At 30.8% G+C, this 20,442-nt stretch overlaps 2 protein-coding genes across 2 annotated transcripts in view; both read right to left on the bottom strand.

Annotated features, from left to right (window-relative positions):
* The window catches only part of LOC134846203 (uncharacterized), a gene marked incomplete in the record, with an annotated part of 4,578 nt that extends 506 nt beyond the window's left edge, over positions 1-4,072 (bottom strand). Inside the window, 2 exon segments of the mRNA XM_063863458.1 lie at positions 2,964-3,108; positions 3,832-4,072. Coding sequence (XP_063719528.1) covers positions 2,964-3,108; positions 3,832-3,901 — 215 coding nt within the window.
* The window catches only part of LOC134846828 (PAT complex subunit CCDC47-like), a 495,511-nt gene that overhangs the window by 174,715 nt on the left and 300,354 nt on the right, over positions 1-20,442 (bottom strand). The window lies entirely within an intron of this gene.

The raw sequence follows: 20,442 nt of genomic DNA, 5'->3' as shown, positions 1-20,442 counted from the left end.
TGAAATTGTGTTGATCATCCCAAATCATCGATATGTTATCAATTTCTCATACTTATTAAACATCGATATATTATCCACAATCGTGGTTAAAAGGCAGTTTGTAATATATTATTTGAACCAATTTTTGCGAAGTTATTGTTCCAACTTTTGTAATGAAAATAAAGTAATATTTGTGCTCGGGTGGGTTTCTTTCTTTAAACAAATTTCGATTTTTTAACTAGCCATTTTTGACGGAATTTTTTTTATATCATTCAAAAGTTTTTGTTGTGCTGAGGTTACATTTGAAAAAATATTTTATCTGGGATCATTCTTTGTAAAGTTAAGGGGGTTTAAAGATCGCCGTTTTGGCCAATTCAGGACAATTGACGCGCAATACATTTTGCGCTGTTAACGCGTAAGCAGAGATTTAATCCGTCGTAGAAGTCGTTCCAAATTGGTTGAAGCAGGCTGTTCGCCGTAATTGATTTTTCTAATAGGAGCGAAATCTATCACATTTTGTATATTATATGGCGTGTGGGGGAGTGTTTCATAAAAAAATCTCAAACTAAAAAAGTTCATTTTTCTATTACAATTAATTTTTTCATGTTATTACTGCTCCACAGACCTCAAAAGTCAGTCTTGTTATGATGATCCTGAATGTTCATGCTTGTAATAATTCTTCGACATTTTTAAAATAGTGCTGACAAAAACACTGGCTGACGTTATCTTTAGAAAATTTGTCTGTATACCCCTCCTTTTCAATCGTTATAGAACTGAGTTGTGAAAGTAAATGTTTTCCAAGCTCTTTCAATTGATCAACGATATAAGGCTTAATAATCACTTCACTTGTCGAAAATGATGTTGTTGAGTAATTTGGAGCCAGGGTTTTGTCGATTGCGTTACGATAGAAATTTATGTATTCCGTGAGTTTATACTATCTTGCAAATTTCTTTAAAAAAGATTTTCGTTTCTCTTTGAAAATATGCAACCATAGAATATTTAAAGATTTTTGTTCCGACTTTCGATACGAAAGTAACGGAATATTTGTGCTTGGGTGGGTTTATTTTCTTCAGACAAATTTCGACTTTTTAACTAGCCATTTTTGACCAATTTTTTAAATATCATTCGAAAGGTATTGTTGTTCTGAGCTTAAATTTGAAAAAATATTAAAGAATGCCATTTTGGCCAATTTAGGACAGTTAACGCGCGATGTATTTCGCGCTATTAACGCGTAACCGGAGATTTAATCCGTCTTAGAAATCGTTCCAAATTGTTTGGAAGAAGCTTATTTGCCATAATTGATTTGTTACAAGGAGGGGAATCTATATTTTTGTACATTATATTTTAGCTCACGCATTGTGAAACAAAAGGGCAAAAAGTTCTGAAGATTTAAAAAACGATAAATTCACAAAATATTAGAATCAAAAAACTTTGTCGTAGGATTTTGTATTCTGTTCTCACTTTCGAATCATGTACAAATGCAATTGTTTTTGCAGCTTTTCAATTATAATTTTCTTTGCTGAAAGTATGTTTCAACTTTTAAATCCTCATTTGTTTAAATGAAATGAAGATGATCCTAAAAAGCGGCCATTCTTATTGATAGGACGGTTTCTTTTAATTTTTTCCTGTTCAACAATAATTTTGTCAAAATGTGGATGTTTTTTGAAAAGATAAAGATAGCAACTGGTGAAGCAGATGGCTATGAGGCCATTGCTAACAGTATTTGATTTTTTCAGAACCTTTTGAAATTTCAGGTCAAATATAGTGCTTGGTTTTGGACATTTGCTTGCATTTGTTTCAATTTGACTCTTCGTCATCACATGAAATAATATGTATTATAAAAATAAATAAATGGTCATATTTTTGCCGAGATCAATCTGTTTGTTTTCTCCAACTTTTCTCTGTTTTTGTTCCGACATTCGAAGAAAACGGAATATTTATGCTCGGTGTGGTTTTTTTATTCAGTCAATTTTCGCTGATCGAAATAAAAATTTTAAACAAAAACTTTTTATACCCCATTGAAGATATCGACTTCCTGAGTTCAAATGTAAAAAGATAATTCACCTCCGATTATTTTTGTAAAAATCTGGCTGTTTAAAAATTGCCAAATTGGCCGTGTTTTGGACTACTTTATGCGCGCTTTGAAGAATTTATTCATATTGCTGAGAGCGTAACGCGAATTTTTGATGCGGGCGAATTATCCCGCACAACAAAATCGTTCCAAATTGAATTGAAGCTAGCCAATTTGTGGTCGTACTAATTTCGTACGACTCAAATTTTTACACGTTGATAGTGTCCAAAACGTATAGGTTTTCAATATTTTCTTTTCCCAAAAACTTTTCGATATAAATAAGGGACAGTCGGAACATTCAGGGCTTTGCCCTGATATACGAGCAGTCTTGCTGTTTTTTTTTATTTTCCTTTTTTTTTATAATATCGACTACACAGGGTAAATTCACTACGAATCAATTAGTTTTAGAAGCAGACAAAGAATTCATTCTTATTTGTCTTGGCCGCCAGGTGCATGCCGCTGAAAATATTCCATTAAAGTACTGCGATCAACAGTACAATTTCTCCCAAATCAAATTAGGGGGAAAAATACGGATTTTTCATGAACTAACTTTTGACAACTAACAGCTTATATTCATCCAAAATTACGCGTTTTACTTAAAAAAAAGCTGAATTGAAACATTAATCTAAGCAATTTTCAGCAATGCAAATTCAATTCCGCATACAAAAATATAGAAACTAATTTTATATGCGTGATTTTATAAAATGTATATTTTATGCAGAATCAATTTTCAGTCTTAATACATGCTTCGGGAGGGCATTCTAGGGGGGGGGGGGGGGGGGGGAAGGGGGGTTAATTATAGGGTTGATCCAAGCACTGTTTTTACTGTTTTCTTTAGTATAAATGTTCTTGAGTTTCTCCAAAACTCGGAGCATAAACCAAATACAAACCAAGAAAGTGTAGGAGCACGTACTTTTTGAAGAAGTGCACTGCGGACAAGGCCACTCCTGCGATAATGAGAAGGGCGAGAAATGCTGCAGATACAGCTACGATTATGATTATGACTTTGAGAAGCAAATCACCATCCAGTTTGTTTGAATCTTCATCAGGCGTGACCTCTAAAGCAATGAAAAAGACACAGTTTGAAAAAGACACATTGTTTTTTTTTTAAATTCTTCCAGTTTTTATAATAGAAAGGGACTGTTTTTGAGCCTACTTAGAAATATATTAATCTATGAAACTAGAAGTTGAGAGCAAATTTTCACTGATGGTCTTTTTTTTCTAAGCAAACGCATAGATTATAATTTACATTTGAAAGACTGTCGATGACTTGTTCAGAGTTAGATTTGACCGAAAACTTGCCCGGAATTGAACCTATCTGAGAAGGAAACTGAAAAGTAGGCATGTGTGATTTTTTATTTCCCTCAACAATTTGCTTACTTTTTAAATTACTTTTTGATTTTTCAAGAACATTTATGATAAATTACACGTTAAATGATTGAAATTTAATTTGAAGACTCATGGTTAAAACTACGACTAATTTTGTCGAAAATGGTGGAGCGGACAAAGTAACGCAATTTGAAACGCAATCTCATAGAACCAAATTCAAAACGATTAATTTTCAAACCTATTCTGAAAAAAAAAATACGCGAATGGCATGTTGCTGTGTTTTGTGCAAGCATCGCAAATTATTCCGATCCTCACAAATAATCTTAAAATATAAATTGTGTATTAGTTTATTTCGCAGTTTTTCAATTTTTCGTGATCAGGGAAAAGGTAGGCGTTTGTTTGGGTTCATCGACTAAAAGTAATAATCTAATTATGAATGATTCAGGGCGTACCTTGATTGGCGTTTAAGTACAACATCGAGAAGTAGCCAATTGTTGTCAAGAACACTGAAGAGAAGTTCATTGTTGTCGAAGTAAGGAGCCGCACTTTTCATCCAATATTACTTCTAAATTGATCTTAAAAGCAAAAGTTATAGCCGTTAAAATATGAAGATTTGTGAAAAGAAGACTTGCTTGCAGTTTCATATGAAAACAAAAAGTAATAGTTTTTTTCTGAGTGCTTTTATCTGCTTATATGAACTGACGATGAAACAAATTTAATGACTCAATATTTATGTTCAAAATTTGACTTACTGGTTATTTTTGAGCTTGCATAAGTTTATACGCAGAGCTTTTTTCTGTAACACTTAAACACACCCCAATCATAATCTTTTCGAATAAATGATGTCCAAAATTTTACTTCAACTAACTGTTCAGCGTTTGTCTCAATTTTGCCATAAAAAATGGACTTCCGAAACAGCCATAGCAATAAGGGATCATAGGCAGACAATCATCTCAGAAACTCGACCGCTTGACCACCCAAAAGATAGCCATTTGGTATACTACTATAATATATTTTAAGATGAGGCACTTAGCATAGCGGTAAGGCGCTTACACTGAAATCGTCAGATCGTGTCATCGATCCCATGCCATGGCAATGATAGTGTGCGAGGACGAGCTCTCACTTGACCTTTAGCTTCAGGTCTACCACAGCCTGACCAATTTCGGCTGCAATAGTGGTACCACGTGAAACTTCTAGACGCATAAACCGGCCTTGAGCCGCAAAAAAGGGCTTCGCTCAACAAAATAACACAGCCTGGAATAGGGAAACGCCAAAAAACACATCTTTTTTATTTTGTTTTAGTGCACAAAGTAGCCAAAACAATTGGTCAAAGTAGGTTTTTCATGATGATAAACAAGAGAGAGAGAGAGAGAGAGAGAGAGAGAGAGAGAGATGAAAAAGCCATTTAATCTACCTTTTTGACAAGTTTCATCTGAAAATTTGCTCCATCAAAATAATCAAAGTTGTGATTAACAAAAACTTTAATTCTGTTAAACAGAGATTTTTTTCAGATTAACAACATGTTTATCAGAATTGGTTGAATCGTAGTTTTAAAAGCTTGTTTAATAATATATATCTGTTCCCTTGCTTTTAGCACGCTAACACCTGAGACACCAATAGTGTGATTGAGTCTGAAAACTACTGGTTTTTCGTTCAAACGAAAACTACTCGGTTTCAAAAAAGTTAACGGCCTAATGTAAGTGTGCTGTTCTGTCAATTTCTTCCCACATCACGTTATGTAGGGCTGCGACCAATTTTTTTGTAATTGAAAATGTTCATTTTTTTCTGTAATGAAAATTTAATATTTATGATTTAAAATGGTTTTTGTCTAGAAGTCTCATATGGCCTCGAATGTTTCATCTTGATTTGGTTTCTGGCCCAGCGGCTATGTTTTTGTTTTGTATCGTATAAGAGAACTAACTTTTTGTTTTCAGAAGGGCTGGCTTAAAACACCAGAACTTAAGAAGTTTCAAAGTTTTATAGGGTAAAAATTTTATTTCGGCTCCACAAGAATAAAATAAATTTGTATCGGCTTCGTTGCTGCCCGATGAAAACATCTGAAGATTTTGTATCAATTGTAACTGCAAGGTTCTTTTGAACGTAAATTTCGAAACAAAGTTTTTAAAATTATTAATTACCATCTATTAGTAGCGTATATACAAATTATGCAGCTCGGCAAGTAGCATAGCTAGGAATCTTAGATTTTGGACAGCAATATAAGTGAGTAGAATTAATCAACATGCGCAGGGCCGGATCTAGGATGTTCTCATTTTCTCACAAAATTTTTCGTTCATGTGATAAAAGATCAATAATTTTCTCTGAACTTGTTGCAAACGTTTCTTGGCTAACTTTTTGCCAGTTACAGGAACATTTCCTTACTTTTCACAATCGCTTCTCTTTTTTGAAATGATTTGAAAAAGTTTTAATAAATTCATGCTCTTGTTGCAGATTCTTTTTAATTTTTAAAAAGCGTCAGCTCTTTTTACCAATTTGATATTTTTGCATTTTTTTTCTTCAAATCTCTACATAAAATTTCTGCATTCCAAATTATTAATTTTTGTAAGCTGCACCCTGCTTTCAACAGTCTTTCAAAATGTCAATTGTTAACCAAAATTATTGCAACTCTTGTACCTCGAATTTTCTGCTTCAATTTTTCAAAAAGAAAATCTGCATGATTTCGTTATCAAAATTTGCTCTAACAACTGCAATAGAATAGTTAAAATCTGAAATGATCAATAATTTTGAACCAAAACAAAAATTGATTAAATGGTTTAAAATGGTTTAGTTTTTCAAATGGTTTAGTCTTGGAACAGATCAATTTTTCAAATTTTTGGAATGGATTAGTCATTTTTTTCCTCTAAAGTGTCTGTTTTCCTGTTTTTCCGTAAATATGATTCACTGCTTTTGTATGTTGACTGTTTTTCCGGAAGTATCAATTATTGAAATGATTGAAACGACCATTGCAAAACTCCAGATTGTTCTTTGAAATGATAATGACAAGTTTTTGGATTATTATTGATATAAAACAAGTCAATTCAAAACAAGATTTCAAATAACAATAAAATAAATCATAAAAATTACCTGATTAGTTCATAAAAAGAGTAAAGAGGGAAAATAAATAAGTCTTCAACCAAACAAAAAACTGAGAAATGAGAACAAATTGAACTTGCATGATAATCTTAGATCAAAATGTCATCTGATACTCTATATTGTATTGTTTAGGGCTGTTTTTTTTTTCGATTGAAAAAAAAAAAAGATCACAACAACTTTTCTTTCATCTGCTTAATGATTTTTCTTCTAATAAAAAGTGAAGCTTTTCATAATTTGAAATTAACCAAAATTTTAGTAGTTTTTGACATACAGAGGAACAAAATAATCGGACTTTTTTAGAAAACCTTTTTTCAACAGTTTATATTTTTCCTGGCAACCTATAGGTGACTATCAAGCATCAGTAAAACTGTTGCCAGAGCAATTCATTTGGTGCATTTTTTAGTAACCTTGTCCAGGTGACTCATCATCTTTTTAGAAGATTTTATATGGGATCAATTTTTTTTGGAACGCTTCAAATGTTTCTACGTTTAACTAACGTTGGTAACATGTTAATCAAATTCAAATGTTTTTTCTTGCACAACTTTGATTTTTGTTACTGTTTTTACTGAAACTAATTATTTCTCATCTAACAATGAAAAATATTTTTTCTTGATTTACAAGTTCACTGCTCAACCGCAACAAGATAAATATGCTTCGAGTATACACAATAGCCGTAGCAAAACAATGCAAATTAACACTTGTTATAACAAGTGTTACTTTGCGTTTTGTTGCTAAAACTAATCGAAAATATCAGGTTATGGGTCTAGATGTTACCACAGCCGTCTAAGCAAAGATAGGCCACGAGTTCGAGACTTATCGGGAGTTTTTGTAAATTGAAGTACCCCAGCTTTATTTAAACATTTCAAACAGAATTTCTGGTAAGACATTCAGTTTAAATTTTAAGTACTTCTCGCCAGAATCAACGAAATTGTTCGGTACGGGGTGCAGCCACTTCAAATTTTGCGTAATTTTTCGCTGAAACTCAAAAAAGAATTTATTTGTTTTCTGATTTTTTCTACTCAGGCCAGTTTTTTGTGTACATTTTTATTGGCTAATATCTGTATCTGTCAAAGGATGTGAATAAAACTAACACAAAATTGCTGGTTTTGAGTGACCCATAAGTCACAATTTTAATCCCGGTGACATTACAATTCAAAATTGTATTACACAGAAACAATTTGACATTTATTTATCCAAAAAAAAACGAAAAATAAATCATGACTCCGCAAAAGATAATATGTTAATTTATTTTCGATGCGAGCCTACAACATCGATTGTCTTAGATTCGATGGAATTATTTCAAAAAACTAGCAGCGGCTAAATTTAGAAAAAAACAAGCTGCAAAAACCAAGCTGCAGGAAAATTAAAAAATTTTTCGTTAGTTTGAGTTTTTGATTAATAGATTTTTTTGAGAAAAGTAGAAACTTTTTAAGAATCAGGAAATGAAGGGTTTCAAAGAAAAAGTCAAAGTAAAAAGTAAAATTTTCTAGAATTCTGAATATTTTGTTAAGCACCGGGCTATAGGAAACTGGTTTAATAGTTTAGGAAGCAGTACAGAACTGAAATACGCTGTTTAAATTAAAAAGACAAACACGTTTGATCAACGATTGCCTTTAACCAAAACATCTTTTTAGAATGATTTTTTTTGCTGTTAGCGAAAACAAAAAAGATAGAATTTTTTGCAAGTTTTAGGATTATAAAACAATAACAATACCCAAACAACAAAGCTACTCTTCAAATTTGGCAACACCAGTTTGTGCAAAAATTCATGAAATTTGTTTGATAATATTTTTTTTTCAGTTTGCTCGTTTTAATAATGAACGATTTTAATTGAGAGACTCGGACAATTCACCAAAAATAAATAAATAGCATTAAATTTTCAGCATCATGAATTAATTGTTTGCAGCTTGCTTAAATTAGCTCTATGAAATGTCAAATTCGCTGTATATGTTTTTTATATATGTATGGTAATTGTGTGACTAGCATTTTTTCATACACCAAATTTTTTTTATAAAACTCAATCTTTTTTACTATATGTTCGCATTCGAACACAAGCGACAAAAAAAACCATGGTCAGCAAAAGTTTGATTGACTGCATTCACAATGCATTGGAAACGGCCTGAATTGTCTAAGAGTTGCTTTACATAAATGATATATGAAAAAATCAAACTTTTATATTTTGCCAAAAGATTCCGAAGATGATCATTTCAAAGTTTGAGTTTTTTATTACTAAGACATTGATCAAAGCGTAAACAAACACGCCATACAAATGACTTAGGAATTTTGAGCATTTTTGAAACAAAAATTATCCTGAAAAATGGGGAAAAAATCCAGGACTATGTTATTTTCAGAAAATTAGCTTATCGTACAAATTCTAAGTCTTCATAGTTATAAAAATTGTTCCCGAAAAAATGTTATAAGATGAAAACTTTTTCTTGCAAGTTTAAACGATAGTTTTCCTCATTCACGTGTAAAATGCTCTCCGTTGTTGCATTGTACAACAAAGATATTGCTATTTTTTACTTATTTAAGAATTATTGTAAGAAACATGATTCCACCTAGACTTGTAACTGCACGCTGAGGCTAATTTGGAGTGCAACTCCATATTTTTCTCCTAGAAATACTTGTAAAAAAACTTAAATACTACTTATCCAGTAATTTTTAACTAAAATTTGACGGAGAAGCACGCGCAAAAAATGGCATTTTTTGGCAAAACTAAAAGCAAAAATGCCCAAAACTGAGTTTATGGCCTGTTTTTTTTTTGGTTTGCGCAGGTAATTTTTTCAAAGAACGGTCTTCGTTGTGCTTTGTGAGAGCTCAAAAAGTTAATTTAGGCAACTCAAAACGAAGGTTTACAAAATTTTTTGAAAACTTTTTAAAATCTCATGAAATTCTTAGTTCCGCTCCTGACTGCCAAATTTGAGTGACCAGTGTTTTATGAGCCAGTTGTTGTATCATATCTTTGTGGCAGGTTTGTGTTTATCTACCCATGTTGACCAACACAGACAGAAAACGCTTATATTAATATTCGTTTCACGGACTCTATGGAAAAATGCTTATCGTACAGTTTCCATTCAAAAAAAAATTTATTGAACGCATTTTTTCAACCAAAATTAAATTTTTCAAAAAAGACTTAGAAGTAGTTTCAAGGGTAGTTAAGCGTAATTACGTCGTTTTTTGTTAAGAATGAGTTTTTTTCACTTGGAAAAACCGAGAAAAAAATAGTTATTGTACAAATTTCATTAAGGAAAATACTATAGTAAGCTTTTTTTTCACTGAACTTAAGTTTTCAAACTAGTCTTAGAAATAATTTTTAAGACATTTTAAACGTGAAATTTTTTCTGCGTTTTTCTTATAGTTGAGTTTTTTTAAAAGAAGTTTTTTTATCACAATGGAAACTAAAATTTTCAAAACGTTCCTGAAATAGTTCTACGGCTATTTTAAACTTAATAACGTTGTTTGTGCTTTTTAGTTTTAGAAAACATTTTTTTTGCGCAAAGAAAATTGAGCAAAAAAAGCTTATCATTCAATTTTTATTTATGAAAATTATACATAAAAGGTTTTTCCATCGGAGTGGATTATTAAAAAAAAAAATCTTTTACTAAGAGAGACGTGGGGTCGTTTGTTAGATTCCTTGGTTTTTCTTAGTAACTAAAGTTATAAGTCTAAGTTAAATTATATCATAGATTATAGTCGATCTGGTCCTAAAATTAAAATGATAGTTATATAAACAGATAAATTAAAAGTGTTGATTAATTGAGTATAAAAGAGTTATAAATGGATGAACAACTGTCTTAAATACCAAAATAGGTTTGGGTTATTTAGCTTAATATCATTAATTTAAGTAAAAGGAAAACATTGAAATCTTACCTTTGTCAGTTCTGGAAGGTTATATATTTTTTCAAAAGTATTTTTTGTTTAATGAAAAATTAGTGATAAATAAAAAAGTAAAATAATTCCACTCGACTGAGCGAGTGGGGGAAGTAAAAAAAATCCGAAGATTCAGGTTGATTTGTTTCTCAGCTATTTGGCTGAGACAAATCTGCACCTGCAGTCTAGGCTTCAAACTTCATTTCCCCTTTTTCTTCATATTTTTGATGAAATTGACATTTGCAACTTATTCATTTTTTATTATAAAAAACCATTAATATAGAAGATCAGGGCACTTTATCAGTGTTGCACCTGCGTTACTTATTTAAAAATTCAAAATCTTTCGAGGGATCGCAAAAGTACTGGGGGCTTTGTCGCCGCGCTGTCTGCTTTTTAAGGCAAGACAGTAAACCAGTCCGCCTAACTGGCGACATACTTATTTTCAATATCCAGGCTAAAAGCAACAGAAAAAATTTTTTCTTCTAATAAAAAGTGAAGCTGTTCATAATTTGAAATTAACCGAAATTTTAGTAGTTCTTGACATACAGAGGAACAAAATAATGGGAATTTTTTAGAAAAATTTTTTTCAACAGTTTATATTTTTCCTGGCAACCTATAGGTGACTATCAAGCATCAGCAAAACTGTTGCCAAAGCAATTCATTTGGTGCATTTTTAGTAACCTTGTCCAGGTGACTCATCGTCTTTTTAGAAGATTTTATATGGGATCAAGTTTTTTTGGAACGCTTTAGCTTGAGCTACAAGAACTTCTAATCTGGATTGGAAGTTTATATAGATAATCTACCCGCACTGGAGTTCCAGATATAAAAATCAAATACTTTTTTTACTCAGTGTTTATAAAAAGGCAAAAACATCGATTATGACGAATTAATAATGGATTAAATTGCTACTATTCACTGAAGCATTAAAATCTTTTGCAAATCAATTAAAATTGATTGTTTTTCACTTTTATAGATAAAAACAATGAAACTCTAATATATTAATTGTTTTCCATCTAATTGAGATCCGAGCTTCGGCGCACAAAAAAAGGTTTCTACGTTTAACTAACGTTGGTTACATGTTAATCAATTTCAAATGTTTTCTTGCACAACTTTGATTTTTGTTACTGTTTTTACTGAAACTAATTATTTCTCATCTAACAATGAAAAATATTTTTTCTTGATTTACAAGTTCACTGCTCAACCGCAACAAGATAAATATGCTTCGAGTATACACAATAGCCGTAGCAAAACAATGCAAATTAACACTTGTTATAACAAGTGTTACTTTGCGTTTTGTTGCTAAAACTAATCGAAAATATCAGGTTATGGGTCTAGATGTTACCACAGCCGTCTAAGCAAAGATAGGCCACGAGTTCGAGACTTATCGGGAGTTTTTGTAAATTGAAGTACCCCAGCTTTATTTAAACATTTCAAACAGAATTTCTGGTAAGACATTCAGTTTAAATTTTAAGTACTTCTCGCCAGAATCAACGAAATTGTTCGGTACGGGGTGCAGCCACTTCAAATTTTGCGTAATTTTTCGCTGAAACTCAAAAAAGAATTTATTTGTTTTCTGATTTTTTCTACTCAGGCCAGTTTTTTGTGTACATTTTTATTGGCTAATATCTGTATCTGTCAAAGGATGTGAATAAAACTAACACAAAATTGCTGGTTTTGAGTGACCCATAAGTCACAATTTTAATCCCGGTGACATTACAATTCAAAATTGTATTACACAGAAACAATTTGACATTTATTTATCCAAAAAAAAACGAAAAATAAATCATGACTCCGCAAAAGATAATATGTTAATTTCTTTTCGATGCGAGCCTACAACATCGATTGTCTTAGATTCAATGGAATTATTTCAAAAAACTAGCAGCGGCTAAATTTAGAAAAAAACAAGCTGCAAAAACCAAGCTGCAGGAAAATTAAAAAATTTTTCGTTAGTTTGAGTTTTTGATTAATAGATTTTTTTGAGAAAAGTAGAAACTTTTTAAGAATCAGGAAATGAAGGGTTTCAAAGAAAAAGTCAAAGTAAAAAGTAAAATTTTCTAGAATTCTGAAAATTTTGTTAAGCACCGGGCTATAGGAAACTGGTTTAATAGTTTAGGAAGCAGTACAGAACTGAAATACGCTGTTTAAATTAAAAAGACAAACACGTTTGATCAACGATTGCCTTTAACCAAAACATCTTTTTAGAATGATTTTTTTTGCTGTTAGCGAAAACAAAAAAGATAGAATTTTTTGCAAGTTTTAGGATTATAAAACAATAACAATACCCAAACAACAAAGCTACTCTTCAAATTTGGCAACACCAGTTTGTGCAAAAATTCATGAAATTTGTTTGATAATATTTTTTTTTCAGTTTGCTCGTTTTAATATTGAACGATTTTAATTGAGAGACTCGGACAATTCACCAAAAATAAATAAATAGCATTAAATTTTCAGCATCATGAATTAATTGTTTGCAGCTTGCTTAAATTAGCTCTATGAAATGTCAAATTCGCTGTATATGTTTTTTATATATGTATGGTAATTGTGTGACTAGCATTTTTTCATACACCAAATTTTTTTTATAAAACTCAATCTTTTTTACTATATGTTCGCATTCGAACACAAGCGACAAAAAAAACCATGGTCAGCAAAAGTTTGATTGACTGCATTCACAATGCATTGGAAACGGCCTGAATTGTCTAAGAGTTGCTTTACATAAATGATATATGAAAAAATCAAACTTTTATATTTTGCCAAAAGATTCCGAAGATGATCATTTCAAAGTTTGAGTTTTTTATTACTAAGACATTGATCAAAGCGTAAACAAACACGCCATACAAATGACTTAGGAATTTTGAGCATTTTTGAAACAAAAATTATCCTGAAAAATGGGGAAAAAATCCAGGACTATGTTATTTTCAGAAAATTAGCTTATCGTACAAATTCTAAGTCTTCATAGTTATAAAAATTGTTCCCGAAAAAATGTTATAAGATGAAAACTTTTTCTTGCAAGTTTAAACGATAGTTTTCCTCATTCACGTGTAAAATGCTCTCCGTTGTTGCATTGTACAACAAAGATATTGCTATTTTTTACTTATTTAAGAATTATTGTAAGAAACATGATTCCACCTAGACTTGTAACTGCACGCTGAGGCTAATTTGGAGTGCAACTCCATATTTTTCTCCTAGAAATACTTGTAAAAAAACTTAAATACTACTTATCCAGTAATTTTTAACTAAAATTTGACGGAGAAGCACGCGCAAAAAATGGCATTTTTTGGCAAAACTAAAAGCAAAAATGCCCAAAACTGAGTTTATGGCCTGTTTTTTTTTTGGTTTGCGCAGGTAATTTTTTCAAAGAACGGTCTTCGTTGTGCTTTGTGAGAGCTCAAAAAGTTAATTTAGGCAACTCAAAACGAAGGTTTACAAAATTTTTTGAAAACTTTTTAAAATCTCATGAAATTCTTAGTTCCGCTCCTGACTGCCAAATTTGAGTGACCAGTGTTTTATGAGCCAGTTGTTGTATCATATCTTTGTGGCAGGTTTGTGTTTATCTACCCATGTTGACCAACACAGACAGAAAACGCTTATATTAATATTCGTTTCACGGACTCTATGGAAAAATGCTTATCGTACAATTTCCATTCAAAAAAAAATTTATTGAACGCATTTTTTCAACCAAAATTAAATTTTTCAAAAAAGACTTAGAAGTAGTTTCAAGGGTAGTTAAGCGTAATTACGTCGTTTTTTGTTAAGAATGAGTTTTTTTCACTTGAAAAAACCGAGAAAAAAATAGTTATTGTACAAATTTCATTAAGGAAAATACTATAGTAAGCTTTTTTTTCACTGAACTTAAGTTTTCAAACTAGTCTTAGAAATAATTTTTAAGACATTTTAAACGTGAAATTTTTTCTGCGTTTTTCTTATAGTTGAGTTTTTTTAAAAGAAGTTTTTTTATCACAATGGAAACTAAAATTTTCAAAACGTTCCTGAAATAGTTCTACGGCTATTTTAAACTTAATAACGTTGTTTGTGCTTTTTAGTTTTAGAAAACATTTTTTTTGCGCAAAGAAAATTGAGCAAAAAAAGCTTATCATTCAATTTTTATTTATGAAAATTATACATAAAACGTTTTTCCATCGGAGTGGATTATTAAAAAAAAAAATCTTTTACTAAGAGAGACGTGGGGTCGTTTGTTAGATTCCTTGGTTTTTCTTAGTAACTAAAGTTATAAGTCTAAGTTAAATTATATCATAGATTATAGTCGATCTGGTCCTAAAATTAAAATGATAGTTATATAAACAGATAAATTAAAAGTGTTGATTAATTGAGTATAAAAGAGTTATAAATGGATGAACAACTGTCTTAAATACCAAAATAGGTTTGGGTTATTTAGCTTAAGTTACATTAATTTAAGTAAAAGGAAAACATTGAAATCTTACCTTTGTCAGTTCTGGAAGGTTATATATTTTTTCAAAAGTATTTTTTGTTTAATGAAAAATTAGTGATAAATAAAAAAGTAAAATAATTCCACTCGACTGAGCGAGTGGGGGAAGTAAAAAAAATCCGAAGATTCAGGTTGATTTGTTTCTCAGCTATTTGGCTGAGACAAATCTGCACCTGCAGTCTAGGCTTCAAACTTCATTTTCCCCTTTTTCTTCATATTTTTGATGAAATTGACAATTGCAACTTATTCATTTTTTATTATAAAAAACCATTAATATAGAAGATCAGGGCACTTTATCAGTGTTGCACCTGCGTTACTTATTTAAAAATTCAAAATCTTTCGAGGGATCGCAAAAGTACTGGGGGCTTTGTCGCCGCGCTGTCTGCTTTTTAAGGCAAGACAGTAAACCAGTCCGCCTAACTGGCGACATACTTATTTTCAATATCCAGGCTAAAAGCAACAGAAAAAATTTTTTCTTCTAATAAAAAGTGAAGCTGTTCATAATTTGAAATTAACCGAAATTTTAGTAGTTCTTGACATACAGAGGAACAAAATAATGGGAATTTTTTAGAAAAGTTTTTTTCAACAGTTTATATTTTTCCTGGCAACCTATAGGTGACTATCAAGCATCAGCAAAACTGTTGCCAAAGCAATTCATTTGGTGCATTTTTAGTAACCTTGTCCAGGTGACTCATCGTCTTTTTAGAAGATTTTATATGGGATCAAGTTTTTTTGGAACGCTTTAGCTTGAGCTACAAGAACTTCTAATCTGGATTGGAAGTTTATATAGATAATCTACCCGCACTGGAGTTCCAGATATAAAAATCAAATACTTTTTTTACTCAGTGTTTATAAAAAGGCAAAAACATCGATTATGACGAATTAATAATGGATTAAATTGCTACTATTCACTGAAGCATTAAAATCTTTTGCAAATCAATTAAAATTGATTGTTTTTCACTTTTATAGATAAAAACAATGAAACTCTAATATATTAATTGTTTTCCATCTAATTGAGATCCGAGCTTCGGCGCACAAAAAAAGGTTTCTACGTTTAACTAACGTTGGTTACATGTTAATCAATTTCAAATGTTTTCTTGCACAACTTTGATTTTTGTTACTGTTTTTACTGAAACTAATTATTTCTCATCTAACAAAGTAAAAAATTTTTTCTTGATTTACAAGTTCACTGCTCAACCGCAACAAGATCCATATGCTTCGAGTATACACAATAGCCGTAGCAAAACAATGCAAATTAACACTTGTTATAACAAGTCTTACTTTGCGTTTTGTTGCTAAAACTAATCAAAAAAATCAGGTTATGGGTCTAGATGTTACCACAGACGTCTAAGCAAAGATAGGCCACGAGTTCGAGACTTATCGGGAGTTTTTGTAAATTGAAGTACCCCAGCTTTATTTAAACATTTCAAACAGAATTTCTGATAAGACATTCAGTTTAAATTTTAAGTACTTCTCGCCAGAATCAACGAAATTGTTCGGTACGGGGTGCAGCCACTTCAAATTTTGCGTAATTTTTTTGCTGAAACTCAAAAAAGAATTTATTTGTTTTGATTTTTTCTACTCAGGCCAGTTTTTTGTGTACATTTTTATTGGCTAATATCTGTATCTGTCAAAGGATGTGAATAAAACTAACACAAAATTGCTGGTTTTGAGTGACCCATAAGTCACAATTTTAATCCAGGTGACATTACAATTCAAAACTGTATTAAACAGAAACAATTTGACATTTATTTATCCAAAAAAAAAACGAAAAATAAATCATGACTCCGCAAAATATAATATGTTAATTTCTTTTCGATGCGAGCCTACAACATCGATTGTCTTAGATTCGATGGAATTATTTCAAAAAACTAGCAGCGGCTAAATTTAGAAAAAAACAAGCTGCAAAAACCAAGCTGCAGGAAAATTAAAAAATTTTTCATTAGTTTGAGTTTTTGATTAATAGATTTTTTTGAGAAAAGTAGAAACTTTTTAAGAATCAGGAAATGAAGGGTTTCAAAGAAAAAGTCAAAGTAAAAAGTAAAATTTTCTAGAATTCTGAATATTTTGTTAAGCACCGGGCTATAGGAAACTGGTTTAATAGTTTAGGAAGCAGTACAGAACTGAAATACGCTGTTTAAATTAAAAAGACAAACACGTTTGATCAACGATTGCCTTTAACCAAAACATCTTTTTAGAATGATTTTTTTTGCTGTTAGCGAAAACAAAAAAGATAGAATTTTTTGCAAGTTTTAGGATTATAAAACAATAACAATACCCAAACAACAAAGCTACTCTTCAAATTTGGCAACACCAGTTTGTGCAAAAATTCATGAAATTTGTTTGATAATATTTTTTTTTCAGTTTGCTCGTTTTAATATTGAACGATTTTAATTGAGAGACTCGGACAATTCACCAAAAATAAATAAATAGCATTAAATTTTCAGCATCATGAATTAATTGTTTGCAGCTTGCTTAAATTAGCTCTATGAAATGTCAAATTCGCTGTATATGTTTTTTATATATGTATGGTAATTGTGTGACTAGCATTTTTTCATACACCAATTTTTTTTTAATAAAACTCAATCTTTTTTACTATATGTTCGCATTCGAACACAAGCGACAAAAAAACCATGGTCAGCAAAAGTTTGATTGACTGCATTCACAATGCATTGGAAACGGCCTGAATTGTCTAAGAGTTGCTTTACATAAATGATATATGAAAAAATCAAACTTTTATATTTTGCCAAAAGATTCCGAAGATGATCATTTCAAAGTTTGAGTTTTTTATTACTAAGACATTGATCAAAGCGTAAACAAACACGCCATACAAATGACTTAGCATTTATTTACAAAAATTATCCTGAAAAATGGGGAAAAAATCCAGGACTATGTTATTTTCAGAAATTTAGCTTATCGTACAAATTCTAAGTCTTCATAGTTATAAAAATTGTTCCCGAAAAAATGTTATAAGATGAAAAGTTTTTCTTGCAAGTTTAAACGATAGTTTTCCTAATTCACGCGTAAAATGCTCTCCGTTGTTGCATTGTACAACAAAGATATTGCTATTTTTTACTTATTTAAGAAATATTGTAAGAAACATGATTCCACCTAGACTTGTAACTGCACGCTGAGGCTAATTTGGTGTGCAACTCCAAATTTTTCTCCTAGAAATACTTGTAAAAATACTTAAATACTACTTATCCAGTAATTTCTAACTAAAATTTGACGGAGAAGCACGCGCAAAAAATGGCATTTTTTGGCAAAACTAAAAGCAAAAATGCCCAAAACTGAGTTTATAACCTGTTTTTTTTTTGGTTTTTGCAGGTAATTTTTTCAAAGATTGGTCTTCGTTGTGCTTTGAGAGAGCTCAAAAAGTTAATTCAGGCAACTCAAAACGAAGGTTTACAAAATTTTTTGAAAACTTTTTAAAATCTCAAGAAATTCTTAGTTCCGCTCCTGACTGCCAAAGTTGAGTGACCAGTGTTTTATGAGCCAGTTATTGTATCATATCTTTGTGGCAGGTTTGTGTTTATCTACCCATGTTGAGCAACACAGACAGAAAACGCTTATATTAATATTCTCTATGGAAAAATGCTTATCGTAAAGTTTCCATTCAAAAAAAAATTTATTGAACGCAATTTTTCAACCAATATTAAATTTTTCAAAAAAAATTTAGAAGTAGTTTCAAGGGTATTTAAGCGTAATTACGTCGTTTTTTGTTAAGAATGAGTTTTTTCACTTGGAAAAACCGAGAAAAAAATGGTTATTGTACAAATTTCATTAAGGAAAATACTATAAATAGCTTTTTTCACTGAACTTAAGTTTTCAAACTAGTCTCAGAAATATTTTTTAAGACGTTTTAAACTTGAATTTTTTTCTGCGTTTTTCTTATAGTTGAGTTTTTTAAAAGAAGTTTTTTTATCAAAAAAAGTGAGCAAAAAAAATATATAGTTTCAATGGAAACTAAAAATTTCAAAACGTTCCTGAAATAGTTCTAGGGCTATTTTAAACTTAATAACGTTGTTTGTGCTGTTTAGTTTTAGAAAACATTTTTTTACGCAAAGAAAATTGAGCAAAAAAAGCTTATCATACAATTTTTATTTATGAAAATTATACATAAAACGTTTTTCCATCGGAGTGGATTTAAAAAAAAAAAAATCTTTTACTAAGAGAGACGTGGGGTCGTTTGTTAGATTCCTTGGTTTTTCTTAGTAACTAAAGTTATAAGTCTAAGTTAAATTATATCATAGATTATAGTCGATCTGGTCCTAAAATTAAAATGATAGTTATATAAACAGATAAATTAAAAGTGTTGATTAATTGAGTATAAAAGAGTTATAAATGGATGAACAACTGTCTTAAATACCAAAATAGGTTTGGGTTATTTAGCTTAAGTTACATTAATTTAAGTAAAAGGAAAACATTGAAATCTTACCTTTGTCAGTTCTGGAAGGTTATATATTTTTTCAAAAGTATTTTTTGTTTAATGAAAAATTAGTGATAAATAAAAAAGTAAAATAATTCCACTCGACTGAGCGAGTGGGGGAAGTAAAAAAAATCCGAAGATTCAGGTTGATTTGTTTCTCAGCTATTTGGCTGAGACAAATCTGCACCTGCAGTCTAGGCTTCAAACTTCATTTTCCCCTTTTTCTTCATACTTTTGATGAAATCGATATTTGCAACTTATTCATTTTTTATTATAAAAAACCATTAATTTAGAAGATCAGGGCACTTTATCAGTGTTGCACCTGCGTTACTTAATTAAAAATTCAAAATCTTTTGAGGGATTGCAAAAGTACTGGGGGCTTTTTCGCCGCGCTGTCTGCTTTTTAAGGCAAGACAGTAAACCAGTCCGCCTAACTGGCGACATACTTATTTTCAATATCCAGGCTAAAAGCAACAGAAAAAAATGAATCCAATCTTAAAAGATTAATTTAAATTGGAAGGATAATTTAAATGTTAGAAAACTAAGTTAAACTATAAGTTAGTGTAGTATTTGGAATACTACAAGCTAGAAATTTTTTCTAAATTTTCAAGACTTCAATTTGGTGTTTTTGTTATTTTCGACAAATTTTTTGATGAAAAATGGAGCATTGAAATGGCTTATCGTAGAATTTCATGTTATGTTTGCTCGCACTTGTGAATTATTGTTTTTATAGAATGTCTGAATGCATAGGCTCAAAACGATTTGGATTGAAATCTGGTCTCAACAGCGAAATGGATCTGGACCTTCGTCCCGACAGCTTTGTATGTTTTTTTTCTCTGAGAATTCGCCCCTAGTAGTGTGCCAATAGGATTAAGATAAGAAACTTTCAGCTGTCTCGAACTTCTGGAGTTTCTATGGGAAACGCATTTTAAGAGGTTTCCAAATCTAAAGTTTTCTCAGGTGAGCTTTTGTTCAGAGATAGCAAGCTCTACGGGTTGATATTGTGTCAATTGAACCCTAAAAATGCTAATTATACAGATACATTTATGGAAAAAATTTTAGTCATACAATTCCGTTGATGAGAAAAATGCTAGTCTTACAATTCCATTGATGGAAAAAAATGCTTATCCTACAGTTCCATTGATGGAAAAATGCTTGTCGTGCTATTATCGTACAATTTATTTTGTTCTATGGAATTCTACGAAATGGTACGATAAGCGTTTTTTCAAT

The sequence above is a fragment of the Symsagittifera roscoffensis genome, chromosome 5 (assembly GCF_963678635.1).
Source record: "Symsagittifera roscoffensis chromosome 5, txSymRosc1.1, whole genome shotgun sequence".
NCBI classification, from domain to species: Eukaryota; Metazoa; Xenacoelomorpha; order Acoela; family Convolutidae; genus Symsagittifera; species Symsagittifera roscoffensis.
This window is presented reverse-complemented; position numbering and strand designations above follow the sequence as displayed.